The 21,907-nt window shown below is 38.5% G+C and overlaps 1 protein-coding gene across 1 annotated transcript in view; it reads left to right on the plus strand.

Moving 5' to 3' along the window:
• raver2 (ribonucleoprotein, PTB-binding 2) overlaps nt 1-21,907 on the plus strand; it is an 87,818-nt gene that overhangs the window by 9,753 nt on the left and 56,158 nt on the right. The window contains exon 2 of the mRNA XM_023394575.2: nt 7,483-7,549. Within this exon, the coding sequence (XP_023250343.2) occupies nt 7,483-7,549 (67 nt within the window). The remainder of the gene's footprint in view (nt 1-7,482; nt 7,550-21,907) is intronic.

Below are 21,907 nucleotides of genomic sequence, written 5' to 3' on the forward strand. Positions count from 1 at the left end.
ACCCACCCACACTCACCCACCCACACTCACCCACACACACTCAAGCACCCACCCGCCCATATAGACTCTATGTCTCTGTCTCTGTGTAACTGATTGCTAGCTGTTATAGATTTGTTGAAAGCATGAGGGAACAAGAACATTTTACACTGTTTGATAGATGCCATTCATGCCTTTTTAATATGAACAACATTAGATTTTTTCCATTAAAGTGTTTTTGAGCCCTGAATAGTGAAATGGAAATGGACGTAGAAAAATGATTCCTTAATTTTCTTTAAGAGATAGACATTTTGTTTATATAAATAATGTATCATCATCCAATATAAAAATCCAGGTTTTGTCTTGTATCTACATATAAGATATTAGCTCTCCTTTGCTGATAGACTACATCAGGTTACACTGCTCATAAAACCACTAAATCACTGGTATGAATTCAGAGCTATTATAGCAGCTCTATAAATGTGAGTGATAATGATGTGGTTATTGTAATGCTAATAATTTCAAACCACATAGAGATGAGTGTTGGAGGAGTGTTCTGCTTTCTGGCAGACCTCGGCTTCATCCTCTGTTCTCTCTCTGTAGCATATATCACTCTATCAGTAGGTCAAGGACACGGTTACTGCCAGTAAAGAGGCCATGCAGAGTGCGTTTGTCCCCCAATCCTACCATATCCCTCTACCTCTCTCTCTCACTTTCTCTCTCACTCACACATGCACAAAGTTGAAATGATAGACCACTCTTTCACTTTCCCCCAGTGACTCTTTGTGTTTGTAAGCCATCTCATTTGTGACTGCAGAACAAAAGAGGTGTGTGTGTGTGTGTGTGTGTGTGTGTGTGTGTGTGTGTGTGTGTGTGTGTGTGTGTGTGTGTAAGTAAGAGAAAAAAAAACATTGTGGTTTGGCTTTCTCACATCACATTTGCATTACCTTGTGCACTTCCCACTGTATAAAATATGATCCTCTTCAGAGCGACTTACAAAGTGCAACAGGAAGAATTAGAAATACCTTTAGTGGTAAATGGTAAAGGCTGTCAGTATTAAAGATTGAAGGGGTCAAAGCCCAGAACAAATGAAAGGCAACAAGGATGAGATTTGCCACTGCATTGAAATGAAAGTAATCTATCTTAACACTTATGACACTTAGAATATGCGATGGGAAATTCTTTGGTTCTGCCTCTTGGGATGTTTGAAATAGTTGGATACATAAGTGCTGGTAAGGATTCAGTGTGTTGTTTAAGGACAATGAAACCTCATACAGGGTCATCTGTTTGAAGGACAGCCTCTTTAACCATTTACCCAAACTACTGTCTTGAAAATAGTATAGTGTTGTTGTCTGACTCATAGCACATTGCAGATACAAAAGTGATAAAATGGCTGCTTTTCAGAGTCATTTACTTGTTCCAGTGCTGGGCAATAGAGCAATGGTGTATCTTTGATGCAGCAATGCGTGTTTCTTTGCAGTGATGCAGGTCTTGATGCTACCAGGGTGTATTTGGTTGGGCTGGAACAGCTTCTCTGGGCAGCTTGTAAGTGACTGTGCACAGATGTTTCCCAGAGATGTTTGCTTGGCTATTTCTTTTATACTCGTATGGACTTTTGTTTTTTGCTTTTCAGTTACAAACCCTACTTGCAAAAGAAACCAAGCAGCTGGTTTAATGCACCAGGCAGCACGATGCCTTGTTGAGATTTGGGAGGTGTGTGAGTTGGCTCCTCTGCTAGCCTGCACAACCTATGGTTACTTGTAATTCCCTTTTCTGCATCAAGCCGCAAAGACATTCACATGAATCTTCACGGAACTTTAATTCCAGTTCAAATCTGTACAGACAGTACAATGATATAAATATGCCTGCAGTAGCTCAAAATTAAGTGGCATAATAAGGTGAAGGTGCGGTGGTGGGTGTTGGTTTTGGCATACATTGCAGTCATTGGTCAGTGAATAAAAGTTGGCAGTAGCAGTAGTGTTTTGCAAGTCCAGAGCTGCGTGCTCAGTGTTTCGTTACCTGAACAGGTGTGAAGCTGATGATTTGGGTGGTGCAAGTGAATTCACGTTCCTTCATGAACCTACACTATGGCTATGGGCTTTATGTAGTCAAACCAAGTGTTGGACAAGGCTGCTATCACATTCCTTATCAAGCCCAGCCTTCATATGTGTGCATCCACACATGCACGCACTGACACTGGCCCTGGGGATAAGGCTGGTGCTGGGGTACTGACTGGACTTGCTGGAAATGTCACCTTCTTGAAATGTTGAAACTAGCAGAGTGAACAGTATAGGATCAAAATCAAATGCTCAGTTATACTATACAACATATTGATATAGAGGAGCATAGTGTAGAATGGCCTTGAACAATGAAAAACTATAGCAGGTTGCCCTGCTGCGTCTGACCACATGTGGTCCAGGTTCTCTATCTAATCACTGTTAGTCTTGAAGACTTGTGGTAGGGCAGGACAGGTGAGTTTTTTTTAAATGTGGAATGACGTTAACTGTATCTACTTATGCAGTGGTTAGAGTGGTGGTTAAAAAGTGTAGCTTTATGTTGACTCAAATTGAAAAATCAAGGTGTTATGATTTGCAGTAAGTGTGTTTAGTTTTAGTAGAGTATGTGTGTTGCTCTCCTTGAATTTAAAGCTGTAGGCTGGTTTGCCTTACTGTCTCTTTACTGAACCCGTGGCTGGTTTGAAAGCTATTACAGCAGTGTTAATTAGAAAGCTTTTGAAATAGTGTATTAGGAATCTCAATGAAACAAAATGGAACACCATAGAAGACCATGATGGAATATAATGGATGTAAACCATCATAGCAACTATTAAGACGGCAGTAAATCATGAAATGTAAAAGGAAATAGGGTGAAACAAACTGGAATATCTTTTTTTATTTTTTTTTTTAAAAGAGCAGCATGGTTTGCTCAACTGGTAAATTGTGTTGCTGAGACGAGAGGCAGAACTGTTTGGACTCCAAAGACTAAAAATAGTCTTTAAATGTCTTGTAATGTGCCAGAGCTGTGAGAGACAAACTTTCAGCTCAAGCACAGAGCAGCACAGGGCCACACAATAAACCAGCACTGGAGAGAATGACAGAGGTATGATTTAACCTTGTCTGAATGTCAACAAGTAATGTGCTTGGTCAGTGTCAGTGTCTGCATACTGTCCAGTGCTCACTACCACCTCACTTGATTTCCATTTTCTGAAAATATTTCTATTGTCGTTTGTATTCCCTCTTCCTTAATTTAGAGAATAAGGTTTTCTTTTAGTCTATTACTTTTAAGTCAGAATTCTAGCTAATACAAGAGCTCAGCTTTTCCCCCCTAGAAACATGTAGTGTGGCCAGAAAAAGAAAAGGGATTAGGGGAAAAAAAGAAAATAATTTGATGCAGTAGAAACAGAATATTAGGAGTAATGAAACATTCAAATGCTGAAACAGGGATAAGCAGATATTAAAGAAGAAGCAGTCGGCTTAAATCACTTTGCCTAAATGATCATATTTTTACAGGCCTGCTTTGATCCAAGATGTTTTAAACTTATTTTATTCTTAGAGTATTTACCTTATTGTTGTCTACAGTCCTGTTTTATAATGGTACGAGTGTGCATTGGCATTTTAAAGACAAAGTCTGGTAAAACCCTTAAAGCTTTGTTTACTTGGAAATTTTTTTTTTTTTTCCATATTTTTTGATTCTAGAGCAGAAACCTCACATTATTTTGAGGAAATTGATTTCTGTTTTGAAATTGGTTGAAATGTTCTTACCAGCCAGGCCAACATGTTGGCCGGTATTAGGTTACTGCAGAAACAGTCATTACTTAGTTTGTTCATGACACAACACCAAGTTTATTTTTACTATAAAATCTCTTCCTCATTGTAGTTCTTGGTCACAAAAACCCCAAACAACAGAAACAAATCCAAGGGAATTTGTATCATGATTGTTTGGTAAAGTTTATGTCAAAATGTGCTGCAAATAGTCAATGAAAAGATTAAGCAATTGACAGAAAACAGTGTCTGGTTCCAGCTACTCGGATATGAGGATTAGATGTTGGTAAATAAGACGGATAAGGAAAATATATATCACCTTGGACTGTGGGCTGTTATAAAGGGCAGTTTTCACTACTTTCTGACATCAGCATTTTGTAAAACTCCTAAACATTAATATTTGCATCTGCTTCGAGAATCCAATGTCAGCTAGGCTGTACTTACTGCACTGGTAGATTTTTCACCTGTTCAGGTTGGGGTGTCGGCTATATACAAATAACGATGCATTTTGCGTGGTTTTCGTTTCAAGCGGTTTCTCTTCACCTCGTCAGACTAATTCCTCCATTCATGCCTTTTCCTTCTGTAGCAGGACAGATGGATCATGGAAGAGATAAACATGAAGCACAGATCCAAAACTAAAATCTCTCTCACTCTCTCTGTTTCCCTCTTTGCTATTACAGCTCACTCTGCGCTGATTTTTAAGGGCGAGCGAGTTGACCCTTCTGTGTGGGCTGCCTCACATGGCCTTCACCGATAGGGAACATGCCTGCTCACTGTGTACCTGAGTGGGCTGGATGGGTGGTTAGAGGAAAGAGAGAAAATGTACATATAAGAACACCTGAAATGTTGAGGCAGATTTTTTTTTTTTTTTTCTTCTTCGTAAAGTTGATGTGATAAATGGGAATGGAAATGTTTTCTGTGAAGTATCTGTCCACATGACGTCCTGGAAATGTCAACCCAGCTTGCTCTCTAATGTAAAAATTGACCGTTGCATGACCACAAGCTGGTGAATTACAATAATGCAGAGTTCATTTCTTTGTTTTCATCTTTGAATGGAAGCATAAAACATGGCCAGCATTAGCTAGCAGTGGATAAAAACACTGAATTTGGGCAACATTAGCTGGCGGCAAGCAGACGCTTCCTCCCAAATACTAAACATTTCTGTAAAGACTGTTTTTTACGATTCAAGCCTATTTATTTGCTCCAACCCACCGCTTTCTTCACTGCATTTTGATAGATTGAATAGTAACTTAATGAGAGACAGGGTGGAGGAAGTGGAAAAGACTATGGGCCACAAGAACATTTTTATATTCTTATCCTTTTTTTCCTGCGAGGTTTGCTCATATGAGTGTTCTAAGTTGGATTCATCAAACTCTCTTATGAGGAGGTGCATGTTTGTGAGATGTGATCACTAGCATAAAGGACACCACTAAAAAATGCTAAATAAGGCTACCAGTTCTACTCTGTGTGTGGAGAGGTTTAATTCATAAAAAATGTTTTCCAGAGATTAAAAAGAATAATTTGACACTGCACAGCTTCAAATCCTGCTGTCAGATATCGTCAAACAAAAAGATAACACCTTTAGCCGAGTCAATAGGGATATTAGGGACCCTGAAACATACGATCACACCAGCGCTGTACTGTGACAGAAATAAAGAGGGAATGATTGAAGATGAGGAGGTTACACACGAAATAAATGTATTTCTAAGGCAAAGCGGTCCATGACTAATATGAGAGGTGGTCATGGGGGTATGACAGTCTCAGAGCTATTCTCTGAGATATTAGACAAGATAATATTATAATCTACAGAGCTTCAAATTAGAGCAATGTTACACTGTCAGGTGCAACAGAGGATGATGCTGCACAGTGGACTGCATAAAGACCCTGAAGCAGCTGCTGGAGTGAGAGAATTCTCCTAAATACTGTAATGTTTAAGATTCTGTGCCAAAACATTAATAAAAATCATAATCTAAAACCTCTGGGTAAAATGGCAAGCCATGATGATGATGATGTGGTTATTGTAATGGTCTCAGATGTTTTATTTTAATTAGTTTTGGTTATTTAAAGTGGTGTCAAAATTCATACAGACTAAGGAATTATGACTTCAGGTCAAATTAGTGTTTTTTTTTTTTTCCCCTTGTGAACAATGACATGACTTGTAAACCAGATCTGGATGTTTTATTTGTACCCGAGAGAAATCTCTTAACACAAGAAAATTGGTGAATGCCAATTCTGTTAAACAACTCGTACGTTCCACACAAGAACCAGTCTATTCATATGGTGGTTCTTGCATGAGGCCCAGTGTGACAAGAAGGGAGAGAATCTCACCACAGTATACTTAGATCGTGGAGAATTCACTGTACAACAGAGGATAAACCAGTTTGAAAGTCCTGTATGATGTGCATCATGCAGTGGCCATTACATTGTGTCTCTGCTGGCACTTAACAGTAATTGCTCTATGTTGAAGTGATCTTTCCACTGTCAGAGTTTAGACTGAGGCTCGCAGGTTGTTTTAGCACTGTGGGTGGTGATTGTTTCTTCTTTTTTTTTTTTTTTTTTTCTTTTGCTCACTCTTCAGCCTTTCCACCTACACTGTGTTCCTGTGTTCGATCTGGAGCTGTTGTGTTCTTGGACAGGTTTGACAGTGACTGGATCTACAAGGTTGCTCATATCACAGGAGCATATATAAAAAAAAATATTTGATGCCATGCTCTGAGCAGTTTGTGCTGTCATTGACTTGTGTGCAGCAGAACCTCTGTGAGGCTACATAACAGTGAAAGCCATCATGAAGGCACCAAGGCTAACATATTTAGTATAGTGAGCAGTGGAGTTCATAACACATTCAGGCAGGGTCTGAGCTTCTCTTGCTGTGCTATTGCATCTCTCTCTTTGCTCCCTTTCTTGTCTCACTTCATCATAGGCTGTCACTGCAAGAACAAAACCATTTCTTCAGGAGAGTGGAAACCACACTTCTTAAAAAAAAAAAAAAAAATCAGATTTCTTTCTTTCATATGAAGCTGTGTGTGTCCATGTGGATTAGAGTGCTGTGTAGTGGGCTGCTGTGATTATAAGCTTGACAGGAGACACCTTTCATCTTTGAAAATACAATACAATTTTTTTTTTTTTTTAAACGTTATTACCCATTAGAGACAAATTACTGCGATTGGGGGAGTTTCCCATCAAAGAGTTCATTGTGAAGGAAAAGAGTTTGCTCAGGTGTCAAAAATAAGGTTTGATCAGTGTTATGAGTCCATTTTATTATATTTATCTTAATTCAAGTTGTCATAGTGATTATTTGAATTCTCAGTGTGTTATTGAAAGCAGTTGAATAGTAGTGTCCTGAGATGAAGTCGGACACTACAGAGTTTATTTACTGGCCAAATCTAATTGCATTTTGCATGGTGCAACTGCAGATTTTTTAACTGAGTAACATAGTACTTGGTTCACTGCAAATTACCTGACACCGTAAATAATTATTGAGAAAGAAAAAAATGTATCACTTTTAGATAGGTGATTATGTCATCACTTTGGTAACTTCAAGCAGTTTTGTCAATTTTGGCAAGATTGACAATAATGAATTTATTTGATAAAACAAATGTTAGATTAGTTGATAAATTGAAATTATTGTTGGTTGCAGGCCTCAAGTTGATAGTTTAGACTTGTATATTTTACATTTGAAGTATTTGAGCACTTGTTTCTTCTTTTGGCTAAAATCACATCTCTCTCTCATTCTGTCTCTCTATAGGAAGTCCATGAAATTCTGAAAGAATATGAACTGAAGTACTGCTTTGTGGACCGCAACAAAGGCACAGGTAAATCTTGCACTTAACCAAGCATACAGACATACTCACACATTCTTGTACTCCAATACCTGTGAGGACCTTCATGAACATAATGTATTCCCTAGCATCGAACCTTTACCAACACAATGAATTACCCTACCCTACCCTAACCATAACCTAATTCTAACCCAAACCCTAAAACCAAGTCTTGGCTCTTAAACAGCACTTTAAAGAAGTAAGGAAGTGACAAAATGTCCTGTGGCCTTGGTCCTCACAAAGATGGATGTATAAGAACACGCACACATACACACCAAAGCAGGTTTGCTCAAATGAACTTCTAAACTAAACTTTAAATGTACAGCCATGTTATATCTGTCTTCACAAATGTATGTTTATAGTTATATGGAAAGTACAGCGGCAATGGTGTCTACAGTGTGGGTGGCCTGGAGCATGACTGTAACACTGTAATAATTAAACATACTGTAGAAATACTGTAGGGGTCAGGCTGGTGGATACATTTGCCTTTGACTCCAAATTTTCCAACTTACTCAGTACAGGATTTTTTAAACATTTCTGTAAAATATATTTTTTTAGATACTGTTATTACTGTTGTTTGATTTTCAGCACAGCAATGGTAGTTATGACTTTAAAGAAAAAAAGAAAATATCCAATTCCTCTTTGAATTGACTCGAATCGAATTGAACCTGAATTTCAATATTAGCATTAAATGATACAGTATAATGTTAACGGAAAATCGGTAAACTGTGGTCCAGTTGCTTCCCATTTCTTAAAGGCTTTTTGAAGGATAAGAGGGTGTCGTACGGTGTACAGATTGTTAAGGTCCTCATGTTAAACTTGTGATATTGGGCTAGCCTAAAAATACATAATAATACATACATAAATACAATTGACTTGATTGACTTCGCTACAGGCTTAGGGATTTTTCTTATTCATTTATAGATATGACTTGTGTATAGTAGAGACACTAGGAGGCTACATAACAGTGAAGGCACCAAGGCTAACAGAGAGTTAGTATAGTGAGCAGTGGAGTGGCAATGGTTTTTAGTGTCATATCGTATCTTGCCTTTCACTGAAGGTAATCAAACTTTCTTGTGTGACTGTCTGTCCATATCACTTGAATTTTAAAGGATTAATCTCTTGTCAGGGGTGATGGATTCTGCAGTGTTAAATACTAAAAAATCGGCTAGCTGGCTAGTAGAAGCGGTTGCAAAACTGACTGAGGTGATTTGAGGAATAGAGGACTAGGATAACGAGTCAGCGCTAGATATAACTTCAAGTGGTTCTAAAGTGTTCATTTGAGTGGCAGTGTGGTGTTGAGTTAAAATCTGTTTTTAAAGTCTTTGTACAAATCATGGGTGCATAACATTTAATCTACCATAAAGATACACTATAGTTTTTGCACATACAGTAATTCACAGACAATAATTTTAATCTTAACCACTACACACCTTTTTTTCCCTTTTTTCGGACACATTTTAATTATAGTAGTTTAATCCTACCATAAAAATCTAACTGTAAATTAAGTGTTTTCCCTATCCTCCTCACCTTCTGAGTACATTTGGTCCTCATAAGTCTCGAAAAACAAGAAGACACACACACACACACACACACACACACACACACACACACACACACACACACACACACACACACACACACTGAACAGGCCCTCTGCCCCTAGAGTGTGTCCCTTTCCAGGGAAATCTTACATAGTGCCTATATTTAGTCCGTGCAGCCAGCCAAGCACCTGAAACATAACGCTTTTAGAAAGTAGCTGGGAGCTGTAAACAGCTGAGAAATCAAAGCACCAGCCTGTCCAAAAGGTTAATGCCATTTCAGAGCAAATGAGAGCCTGATGAAACACAGGTCCTCATCGGACCAGCAGCCACAGTACTCCACTAATTAGGCCGCTGCGGTGGCGTTGGGTGTTGAGCTCTGATGTGCAGAGGTGGGTGGAGTTTGATGAGAATCCAGCATCATGAACATTAGAGGCTGTTGAAGACAAAGTTGAATTTTTGCTTAAACTTATATTGGTGCTAGCAATGGCACCACTTCCTGTTTGTTTCTTTCCTTTCTTCCCTCTCTGTCTTGCCTTACTCTCCATTATCTCTCTCTCACTCGCTGTCATTCCTTCTCTGACATGATCTCTGTCAGTCTCTTCCTTTCAATCAACACTTTCACCCTCCCACTTTATTTTGAATCTATATCTTTTCCTCTTTAGTGAAGTACCACTCATTTCATTTCAAGGACTTATTTCAGCAGAGTTTGACAACATAATGTAGTAACGTCTGGGTGTCTCAATATTAGCTCTTTGAATTAAGATGGAGAATGTATTGAGAGGAATTTACATTCATCTTCAAAGAGTTCTGCTGAGGACCTCGGGTGAAAGCAAGATCGGTAGGGAGGATTTTCTCTTAAGTTATTTTTCCAGATAATATCGTCATGAATTTTATTAAGGACTATGTTAAGATCGAACCTTCCAGCATAGGTGAAGCAGTGGGAGGCTCTGAGCGCTCCAAGGCAAGAGCAGGAACTTTCAGTTCATTAGCTTTACGTTTGAGCTTGAAACTGATCAGCGTTCAGGAATGTCTTGCAAACACAGTTAACGTGTAAATAAAACAGTAACTCGATCACAGTTCATTACTGCTGTCCCCTTAACTGAGGCTACCAGTAAATTCCTTGGCTGCTGTAATGATACATGTGATAAAATCTCTATTAATATGCTCATCAACTCATCTGGCAGCACAAACCATAAAGCCCTTATTGCATGATGAAATGAGGAGTGATCAGAGCGAGTTGGAGGTGACAAAAAGTTCGAAAAAATTGTTTGACATATTGGGAAAGGTGTCTTTGCTTTCTTTCATGTCTGTAAGCTAATAGCACCTCTAAAGCTCACTAATTAACATGCTATTTTTCATTTGTTTAATCTGTAAAAAAGTGTAAAAATCCACCAGCTGCTGATACAGCTTCATATTTACCATACACGAGACCAGAAAGTCGTATCAGTCTTCTCATCCAACTCTCGGAAAAAAGAATAAGTGTTTTTCCCAAGAAGTGATATTCCTTTAATCCTGCAGCTATATGTTAGTGCCCATCCCTGTCTGCTCACCTTAATGCACATTACTGGTGGCCAGCTATGCGCTGCGAGGAGCCGAAAAGTTATTCTAACCAAAGAGCTCACCTGCAGAGATGATCAATTGGAATGAAAACCTGCACTCTTATTAACCCTGCATGGCATTTTTAAAGATTTCCCCTTCTGTACAACACAATGCCACTGTTATCAAATGTATCCACTTCAGAGTAGAGTTCTGCACGGGCCTAAAACTGAGACCTGTGTCTTCCAGACATGTTCCAAATGAACCCAACTGGTACTGATGAATTTGAGCCCTGAACTTGGCCCAAGGAAAGAGGCCATAAGACGCTTGCTTAACTTTACTTTGGAGGACATTTTCAAATCGAAATGACGGATTGACAAATTTTTAGTATGTTGTATCTTATTCTACTTAAGCTCCTACCTGCAGAAAATGTTTAGTGGCCTTGGACACTAAGCATGGTTAATCTTAAAACCATTACACCTTATTTGGGATTTGTTTACTTAAAGACTGTGGGCTGTGCTGGAGCTGGGCTGTTGGCTCTCTGTTTTTTGTGTAGAGACAATGTGGGCAGTTAAACTTAGTGATACTGCTCATTAATTCTTTCATTCTGTTGAATTAAGTACAAATGTGCAGTTGCTTAAGGTGGGACGCAGCCCGAGCAGGCAGGGTGGACATTGTTCCTTGAGCTGGTATAAGTGCATGCCTGTAAGTGTGTGTTTGTACATGTGTGGTGGAAGATCCCCGGCTGCTTCAGTTAGAGGTGTTGCAGATTGATCTGTAGCTTTACACGTGTGCATATTTTGCCTTGATCCAGTAACCCCCTGGCTTGTCGCCTCTTCACTCACCCTAAATACACAGTCCCATCAACCTTGGCTTCTGTGGTTTTATACTTGGTGTCTGTTTGTGCTGATGTATACATACTTGTGTGCAGTTAAAAGTGCATCATTACAAGTGTACAGCTGTGTGTCTATGTGTTTTTATAGGGAGAGTGGTGTTAGTTGTGTGTGAGTGTATAAGTGTGTGTGACAAGACAGTCGGCTTGAACTCGCCAGCTATTGGATCAGTTTTCATGGCAGCTGGATAACTTCACCCCAACCAAGTGTTTACAGTCTGACTCACCACTGCCTTCCTCTTTCCCTCTCCCTCTTTCTCTTTTACCTTCTCTGTCTCTCCAGTCTCACAGATTAGAAATAACTAGATTTTCTGTCTGTTTCTGTCTGTGACCACCATTCAAGAGTTGAACATTTTGAAGTGTAGCACTCTGTGAAAACGATTTTAAGTGTATGACCTGAAATTTTGTTGGAAAGTTCAAAGTACACTTTGAACTGCACTGTTGAGACCACACAGTAGTGTCAATTTTCTATCGTTTACCAAATGCCAGGATCATATGTAGTGATCTACAGTGTGTATGTCTCAGAATTTGACCTATACACACTGCAAAATTGTTTCACTGACAATTTCCTTTTTGTGTCAGGAAAGTTTTCAGCAGTGATTTAAATCTTGTGAAACAGAAAAAAATGTAATGGCTGAAAATGTCCCCTTGTGTTAATTTTAAAGGTGTTAAATTAACAGGACAGTGAAGTGTGAATGTGAGAGCATCCCTTCACTTCGCTATGTTTGTATTACTTTCATGTGTCGAAGGCCTCCTGGTGTCTATTCTTCCTTTTCATGAAAGTAGGATCCTTGAGATCATTGAAGGTTTTTAAGCAAAACCTTTTTTTGCAATGTGCTCACTGCTGAGGTTTTACAGAGCTGCACGTATGAAGCGCAGTGTGTGAAAGTGTTGTTGTTCCCCTCCTTTTTTTTGGTTAGGTCATAGCTGTTCGGCTGGGATGATATGGATTTTTTTTCTTACTGTGGTGAAAAAGGAAAAAGCGACGTATCCCCACACTTCTCATAATAACATAAAAGATCTCTTTTCGCCGTTGCTTCATTGTAGAGCCATACTGGCCCTGTCCGTCACGCAATGAGAGAGTGAGCGAGTGCTGGGACTGGGCTTGTGCAAAACACTACGCTACTTTAGATCAAACAGACCCCCCACTCTCCCCACTGCCACAAATAGAATCTAATGGGATGGGAGACAGTCAATGATAACTAAACAATGATTATCGTGTAATCTATTTCAACTGCTGATCAATGTCATCACATCATATTTAGTCTGAATATCTCTTTTGTAGTATCAGTTGTTGTTGTTGTTGTTAAAGAGTAGCTAAACAACACTTAATGTTAAGTATTGCAACTTTAGCTGTCTCTCTCACACACACACACACACACACACACACACACACACACACACACACACACACACACACACACACATTTCTCTTAATAGAAAGATCCTTATGGGAATGAAACACTCAAACATTAATGGGAGCTGAAGTCCTGCCCATTATTCAAGCTAACCAGGGTTCCACTACCCTTAGCGGCAGAATGTATTTTAACATTTTCTCTTCATATGAACCAATATCTACTACTCACTACTTCTTAATATTGGCAAAGATTAACAAGAATCTGAAGTGAGGCGAGACTTGGGCTCACTGTATCAGCAGGTGGTGAAAGGGGAGACGAGGGTGGACAGAATGAGCGTAATCAATCTCGGTTCATTTAGTTGCTTAGTTCTCGGCAGAGAATTATCCGGGAATCGGCTCTAGCCCAGCTAGCTAATCTGTTCATCTATCTTTGAGCACGTAGCTGGCTTTGATGTAGCTTGTTCAGCTTTAACAAGGGAGGTGATCAACAGGTCAGCGAGTTCACTTACATTTCCCCACAAGGTTGAATTGGAAAAATGTTAAATTTTTTATGATGTAAAATCATTTGCCTACAAATCATGCTGCTTGATTACTAATCTTTCATCAAAGTCAAACTGGGCTCACTTGAAGAATTTAGAACCCTTGTAAAATTTGTTTAATAGATTCAGTTGTTAAGAGGAAAAAATATTAAGCCCTGGTGCACATCTTGGCACTGTGATGCAGAACACAGCTGTTATCAGTCAAATTAGCTTTAATATGAAATTGGTTTTATATTGGTTTTATATATCTCTCTGCTGTTGTTATCAGCCCCTAGGCTCTGTAATAAATGCACAATGAAATATTAATCGCACAAGGGAAATGGAAGTTCCCTTTGTGAACTCTGATTGTAAAGTTTTTCTTACAAAAATGGCGCAACATGGAAACATCATTTGTTTTTGTTTTTTTTGTTTTTTCTAAATTATAGAAAATTCTGTTTAACAGTGGTGCTGTACGTTACACAGAAATATTCAATTTTTATTTAATTGACTAAACCATAATTAATCAATCAAACAGGTCTCTACTTTCAGCCCTCTAACATAAAGAGACTGTTCTATAGACAATTACATTCCTCACGCCATCCACAGTCCACAGTCATTTTTCATTATGTCCTAATATCAGTTCTGGTATTTATGAAACCCATATGGGTCAGGCTCTGTTGTCAAGGAGTCATGGATCAAAAATGGCATCATTCCCCCAGGGAACAGGAAATGGCTTTATGGTTTTATGTGTGCAGAGAGATTTTTATAATTGATGTGAAATGCAGAGATATTCGCTGAGATGATCACATATGCAGACACAAAAACACAGTCAAGCATGCACAAATTATTTTTCAATGTTAAGCTGGTCACTTGGGAATGTGACAGTTTGTTTTTAGATGTGTGTGTTTGTGTCTACTTGGGAAGTCCTTAAAGCAATGAGTCTGTTAAAAGACTGAGAGGACTTAACTTTTGTTTACATCTGTTTCATTTTCACACTTTGTATGAAATATATATATATATATATATATATATATATAAAGTACAGACAAGCCAGAAATATGTTTGAAGTACTGCGAAATAGAGAAGCACTGATATGATCAACTGGATCGATATCTGCCCAAAGTGACCCCATTGCGTTTCATGTATGTACTTACATTAAAATGGAGACCCCATATTAAAATTTGAAACTGACTTAAAGCAAAGCTGTGACTGTTTACAACTATTTTTATGTTTTATATAATTTATTTATTTTTAAATCTAGAGAAATATAAAGTTAGAAAACAAATAAAAAAGACATTCCTAAATGGAAATACAGTTCTTACTGTTTACGTACATTTTATTTTCACGTTTGGCCATCATTCCTTTTGAAGCTATTGCTCTGGATAAGTATAGTTTAAAAAGTGACGTGTAGGCCAAAAGAACATCATCACTTGGGATCCTTATGATCACTTACCAGCTGAAACATAAACCTGTCAGTGCTTACTTGCTGATAAATGATAATGGTGATACTCTTTTGTAAGGTTTCACTGACTCTTTCTCTCCCAGGACCCATTTTCAATACCTAATGTACAATAGATTTTTCTAATAATTTCCCAAATAAAATCTGTACAACTACCTCATTGCATGTAACTCATTGGGATCAGTAAGACATTATTATTAGGCATTGCTATGCCACTATGTCTGGGCTGATATCGATCCAGCTGATCATATCAGTGCTTCTCTATTTCGCAGTACTTCCCATATATTTCTGGCTTTTCTGTGCTGCGGTATGTTGTTACTTTTCACCAGAAATATACACTTTTATATATTTGATAGGCTAATATTGGCTAGGCCAAGTTATTGTCCTTTACTGTACCTGCAATTGAAGCAAAGGGTGATGAGGAGGTTTGTTTGGTTGTGTCTTGAAAGGTTCTCATGTACCAGACCTCTTCTATAGCTGAGAAATGCTTCTAATTACCATTCATCTTATTAAAACTGACCTTTGCAACAGTGTTTGTAATTGCAATTAATTTACTTCAGTGTTAGTCCCTTTCCTTGAGGTGTATGTAACTGTTCCCGTGATATAGGCCTTAATTACACACACAAAGATAAGTTTTTCTGGCATTAATTATTGAGCTGATTGTAATTTACTCATGGTACACAGTATTTCCCTGTTTTCTCTAATTGAATTTATTAGGTCTAGCAAAACAGATTACAGTGATGAACTGTTGTCTTCTATGTGTCTTATATTTCTCTGAAGTATTTTTCTTACTATGACTAGTTAGCGGACCTCCTTCTGGCTCGTTCTCGACCTCTGCTCTAATTGAAATGTGCTGCTCGGAACTGCTTTGGCATACATCTGCACCCCATGATCGTATCAGTTCACTGAGCCAGCCTCCACTGTCTGGACTTATTAGGTCATAGTGATGGGAGTGTTTATGTGTCTGTCTCTGTCAGTGTGTCCTGCACTGCACATACCTGTGTTAATGTGTGTGTTTAAGCGTAACCGACTGTGTGTATAAGTGTCTCTGCGTCTCCATTTGCGGCTTTGCTCCAGTCTGTTGCTTCAGCTCCTCAGCTAATGATGACTTTTTTCCCTAAACACTCACCCTCCCAACACAAACACACACACACACACACACACACACCACAAAAAAGCAGAATATGCACAACCTCTATTGCTTCCTCCTTTGTCCCACCAGCTCTCCTTTTTTTTTATTTAACCAAAACCGTTTATATTGCCAAGATATTCCCCCAAAAGGTATTTAATTGTCTCATTGTCCTTTTGATCTGTGCCTTCTGGCCACATCTTACTCCCTCCAGCCTGTCAGTCCCTCCTTCCCTTCCTTCCTTTCTTCCTCCCTTCCTTATGTCCTTTCCTTTTAAGCAAATTGCAGGCACTTTACCAGCAGCTTGTTAGCAGGCTCATGGCCAGTATTCAAAAAGTTAAGCATCTATCATTATCAGTCTCCTTGCTCACATTACTATTTGGTGGGAGTGCCAGCACTGGATAAAATCTCATTATCTTTACAGATTATGAGTTGGCTGCAAATTTGTTCAGATTCAGATAGAAGCTCTGTTGATGTTTAATTTAAATTTTGGACTTCATGTACAAAATGTTTCAATTCACCTGTTGCCAGAAGCCTCTGAAAAATGATGGTGTGTGTTTGTCATTAAATTGGCTTGTTCACTGTGCATGCTTAATTTTAATACATTTGATTTCTCCCTTGATTTTATCAGAACAGGCCAAACAAATCCACATGCAAACTCATAATATGAGTTTGCATGTGGATGAGTTTTAATTATTTATTTCTCATTTTGAGATTCTATCTTACATGATCCATTTCCATTGCCAGTCATTCAATGGCCTTAGGCTGCGATCTTTGTCATCAGTGTAAATCATCTACTTATTATTTATATCCACAACTTGTTTGAGGTCCCGGACCAGCAGAAAAGAAGTGTAGCTTCACAATCATGCTCCCCAAGAGCAAATGTTGATCTGAAAAACTATTTAAAATGCTGGTCAGAAAGACAGTTGACTTTTGGGCAAACTTTACTTTTTAAATATAGAATATGTAAAACGTTTGTGACTTTTTTTGGTGTGGTGTCAGGTTTCTGCTGCTAAGATTGGTTGCAGCTAGATTGAAACCTCAGCCAGATAGTCAAAAAGGCAGACAGGCAGCTCGACAGGCACACAGATGCACACATTTACATATGTACCCTCAGACAGGCATATGAAGTGATCTGCCAGCCTGTTAGGAATCTGCAGGCATCAATCCATCCATCCAACTATTCAGTCAGCCAACCAACCAGCCACGGCGAGCTAGCCGCTTCCACATGACGCCACCAGTCCAGAGGTATGTGTACTAATTCGGCAGCGCTGCGGAACCAGGGATCTGGGAATACAATAGGGAGGGTTATCCTGGGAATCCCTGCTTTCAATGGAGGCCTTTGTGTTTGTCGCTGCACTGTCCAGTAATGAAGGGCAACATATGCTGGCAAAAAGGCCTGTCGCTTTGTGTGTGTGATGGTGTGGGCAAAATACAAAAAATACAGAAGCCGCAGGACAAATATGGACTCATTGACTTGTCCTGTATTCACAGAAGTAACGCCATCAATCATTTGTCCTTTTTTTTTGACAATGAAAACACTCATTAAGATGTTTTGTTTTTTTTGTTTTTTTTTTACTCGTCTTCTGTTTTATGTTGGTCTTTACATCAAAAAGCTATTCTCTTGCTTACACTACTTCTTATAAGATTAATATCTTTGTCTTTGGGTTGCTGTTTTGTGTTTTTGGTAATGATGCTGCTGAATGGAAAGTTGATTAGCTTGGCTGATAGTTGTTTGTGTGGAAGGGTGTATTTAGTTTAGGTATAGAATGTGGAAAATGGCTGTCAGAGAAATGGCTATAGTTCACTGCCTGGGGTTTCAGCAAATGTCTCAAAAACATTAAGCTCATTACATGCAGCGCCATGGTTCTGTATTGTAACCAGTTCCAAATATATTAAAATATTTAAGTTTATAACAAACATTCTTACAGATTCTGCTGATGAATTCCTTAGTCACTTTTTCCATTTGGGAATTTTAGTTTGTTTCCTTCAACATTGGTGTTATGCATTCGTCAAAACCCATGCATACTGTAGAGGACAGTAGTGATGCATCAAAACGTAGTCGTGAACAAAAGTGATTTGCAAGTATGTGTAGCATGTTGATGGTTTTGCTGCAGCATGGGTGTGTGACATTGTTTGTATTCCCAGTGCTACGGTAAACATTCAACTTGCATGGGGAATCAGGAATGATGGTATTTCCATATTTTTGTTACTTTATTTTGGTTAAAAAAGAGAGACGGACGATGTACATCATCTATGCCAAGCTGCTTTGACTGAAAATCTACTGAAAATAAAGTTGTTGTTTTTTTTTTTTTTTCGTTTTTTTCTTAATATTCTGACAAGAATTGGATTCAAGTTTTGATAAGAACTTGAATTGATAAGAACAATAGGAATCAAGTAAAAGCAAACCACACCCAAACCTAAACATCAAAATAAATAAATATATATAACAGGCATTCATTCGGACAATATGTATATCATTTCAGAACACTTTTAAGATTTAGAGCAACAGAAATCCATCAATTTAGAGGAATGAATGAATGAATGAATAAATAAATGAAAAATTAGGATTTATATATTATTATCATGGAGGTAATCAAAATTGTAAATCAAAGTGCCAATACTGTCAAACATTTCTCTTAAAGGATGTCTGAATCAGTTTACTTCAAACCCCACCCCCTCCCACCAAAATGACTCTTCCACAGAATGTTTTAAAACTATATCCTTCCTTCAAACACACCACATGTTCCTGCGTGGTTATGTAAGTCTTATGTGTCAACATCTGTGATTTTGCCTTGTAATGACGAAGCTGGGGAAGGTTTTGCGTGACCAGTGTTCTAAAGAGACTGGAGAGTTTTTCATATGACTGGGGTTGTGCTTTACTGCACATTAAGAGCATTTATTCAAATTAGGGCATTAGTAAATGGAGTTGAGGATTTGGCACTTTAGTAGAACAAGACGTGTGTGTGTGTGTGTGTGTGTGTGTGTGTGTGTGGTGTTCTCACAGGACTGCACAGCACTAGCTAACAGAGCCATTATGAGACTCAACACTGCTCTTTTTCTATTTTTCACTTTTTGTACTCCATCTTCCTGTCGTAAGTGACAGAAGCCGAGTCCATCTAATTGCTTCCCTGGACAGCAGCTTGTCACTGCTCTCTTATTTCTTTCTCTCTCTTTCTCTCTGAATCTCACTCCCTTCCCTCCCTTTCTTCCTCCCCTATTCTTTTTCTCCCTCTCTGTCATCTGTTCATCTGTCTCCTTGTGAATCACTAAATGCAAATCAGCCCAGGCCACACAAATGTGATGAGGCTGTTATCTTTGATCACACTCTCTCTCACTCACTCACTCACTCACTCACTCACTCACTCACTCACTCACTCACTCACTCACTCACTCACTCACTCACTCACACACTCACACACTCACTCTCTCACACACTCACTCTCTCACACACACCCTGTTGCTGTACCTCTTGCCATGTCATATCATGTTCCTTGTTTGTGTGTGTGCACGTGCCTTTTGTGTGTAATTAATTGTAAATTCACATGTGAAACAGTAGGACTAATGTAGATACACCAGAGGTTGCCTCATAGTTCCAGTATTTTACATCCAGAAGCCCATGCAGAACGGTATTATCATATTTAGTATCAAACTGTCTTAAGTCCTGTTATTATATATTGATGAATGCAGATATACAAATCATACATATATAGTGGTGTAATAGGTGCAGCGGTAGGTGCAACTATGACGCACAAACCAGTGACTGATCTAAAAGGTATAGTAGCGGGGGGGGGCATATTGTATTTATTGAAAAAATAAATAAAATAAAATATTTCCCCTTGGACTGTTGTGTAGCCCCACTCCTGGGCTGTAGACTGGTTCCCTGGACTGCAGTTAAAGGCTTCTGTCATCATTTCCTGTGATGCCTCCAACAACAGGATAATGATTTTTGAGCTCAAGTAGGTTAATCTGTAACCAAGGTAATTAGTCATTACCCACTTAGCTATTTGATCTACATTTTACTGTGTTACTGTTGCAACTAACTAGCTAATGAGTAAAAAATCAAAAATATCGAGAAATATCGATATAGTGAGAGTTTAGGTACAGTAGTTTAAGTTAGAAAAGATTTATTTTTTTGACAGTTAACTCTACTCTGTAGCCCATAACTCCTTGATGAGGCTAATGAGGTTACAAAAGACACAAATGTGTTGTTTCTTGTATCTTTGCAGCTTGTTTCATACTGTAGTACTCTGCATATCTACAGAGGATCACATTCAGTTACAGATGATGGTTTCAAAAACAATTGCCTGAGTCCAAAAAGGTTTGTGGTTTACTGTGCAGGATGATGTGCAAATTTTCCTGTGCAAATCATTCAAGTACCCGAGTGCACCTGTACAAGCATGCGCACACGGAGTGGTTGTGCCTCGTTTTGAAGGTTATCTAACCATTATTCCTACCTTGGCAAGTGTACACACATTAGTCAACTGTAACTGACCACATAATCGACTGTTTGACTGACTTTATGAACGACTTCATCATGTTGAGAACATTCCACGCTAGCTTTCATTTCCAGCAGGTGCAAGCTGTCCAAGTTTAATAGGCTGGCTTTTGCGAATGCATCATAAATAAAGAACCTGTCAGATGAGTGAATAATGAATTAAATTATGTTTTGCTGCATTTTCATCTTCAATAGCTAGGTAGAAAAAATAATTTAAGTGTGTGGCGCTCAGAGGCTACCGGCGACCACTGGGAACTTTAAACATGAATTCTTTTCTTGTGCGTTACCCTGTGCATAAGTTGATGTTATGAATCAGTCATTACACCTTAAATGTCAAGGTGACAAATTTTTATTGAGTTTTTACTTTTATTTTTAATTGACTCTTTTTTGAAAGTCCACTGATGTGGTGGCCCACCAGGATTTGTCCTGGTCAACCTGATGGCCAAACTGACTATGAAGGGTTTTATGGTACCTGGGTGGTGCCACGTGCGTAGTTCAGTGGTCAGAGTAAATATCAATAGTTATAAAAATCCAACAAACGTAATGAAAGACAGTTGAATTTACTTTTCTCTCGCTTCTCTCCTCTCTGTGTATTAACCCTCACTTTTCTCTCTTCAGTAGCCAGAGTTGGTGTGAGCAGTGTTTGCCTTATCTGTGGTTCACACCAATGCACATGAAAAACACACAAACCAAAAATACACACACAGTGTGGTCATACTATTATGGTTGAAAGATTCTGTACACACACACACACACACACACACACACACACACACACACACACACACACACACACACACACACACAGTCAAAGGATAAAGGCTAAGATAACCAGTAGACCTAGAAACCACACACACACACACACAACTGTGCCTTAGGTGCATCAAAAGAGGAAGCATACTTTATGTGCCTCCCTGAAGTATTGTCAGGATATAGTTTTGTATATTCAAATTTTCCTGTTCATTCTAGTGTCTTTTTGTTTCGTAATAAAGAAAGTCAGAGACCAAATGAGCTCAAATAATGTAATTGAAGCATTCTTTCTATTGCATATGTTTAAATGTATTGAAGTATTAGAACGTCATCAGTTTGTCATTATAAAGGCGTTTTCATTCTTGCATTGATTCCCTTGTGTGAATATAGTTTCTGAAAAAAACAGTGTTCTGGTTTCACTGGTGCCCATTGTTTTACACATGTACATGTGAGTGTTTATTCAGTCAAGGGAGACATTTTCACAGATGCACATGCATGGTTTCACAACCACAACCACATTACAGTAGTTCTGCAGCTGGTGTTTATCTTAATTATTGATTAATCTGTTAGTTATTGTCTCAATGAATCATTTTTGTTTATGAAGAAGATAAAGAATTTCTATCAAAATTGCATGATATTCTTCAATATCATGCGGTAATATGTATAATA

This window comes from Seriola lalandi, unplaced genomic scaffold (genome assembly GCF_002814215.2).
Source record: "Seriola lalandi dorsalis isolate HSWRI2012SDOR001 ecotype SW California unplaced genomic scaffold, Sedor1 jcf7180002054949, whole genome shotgun sequence".
NCBI lineage: Eukaryota > Metazoa > Chordata > Actinopteri > Carangiformes > Carangidae > Seriola > Seriola lalandi.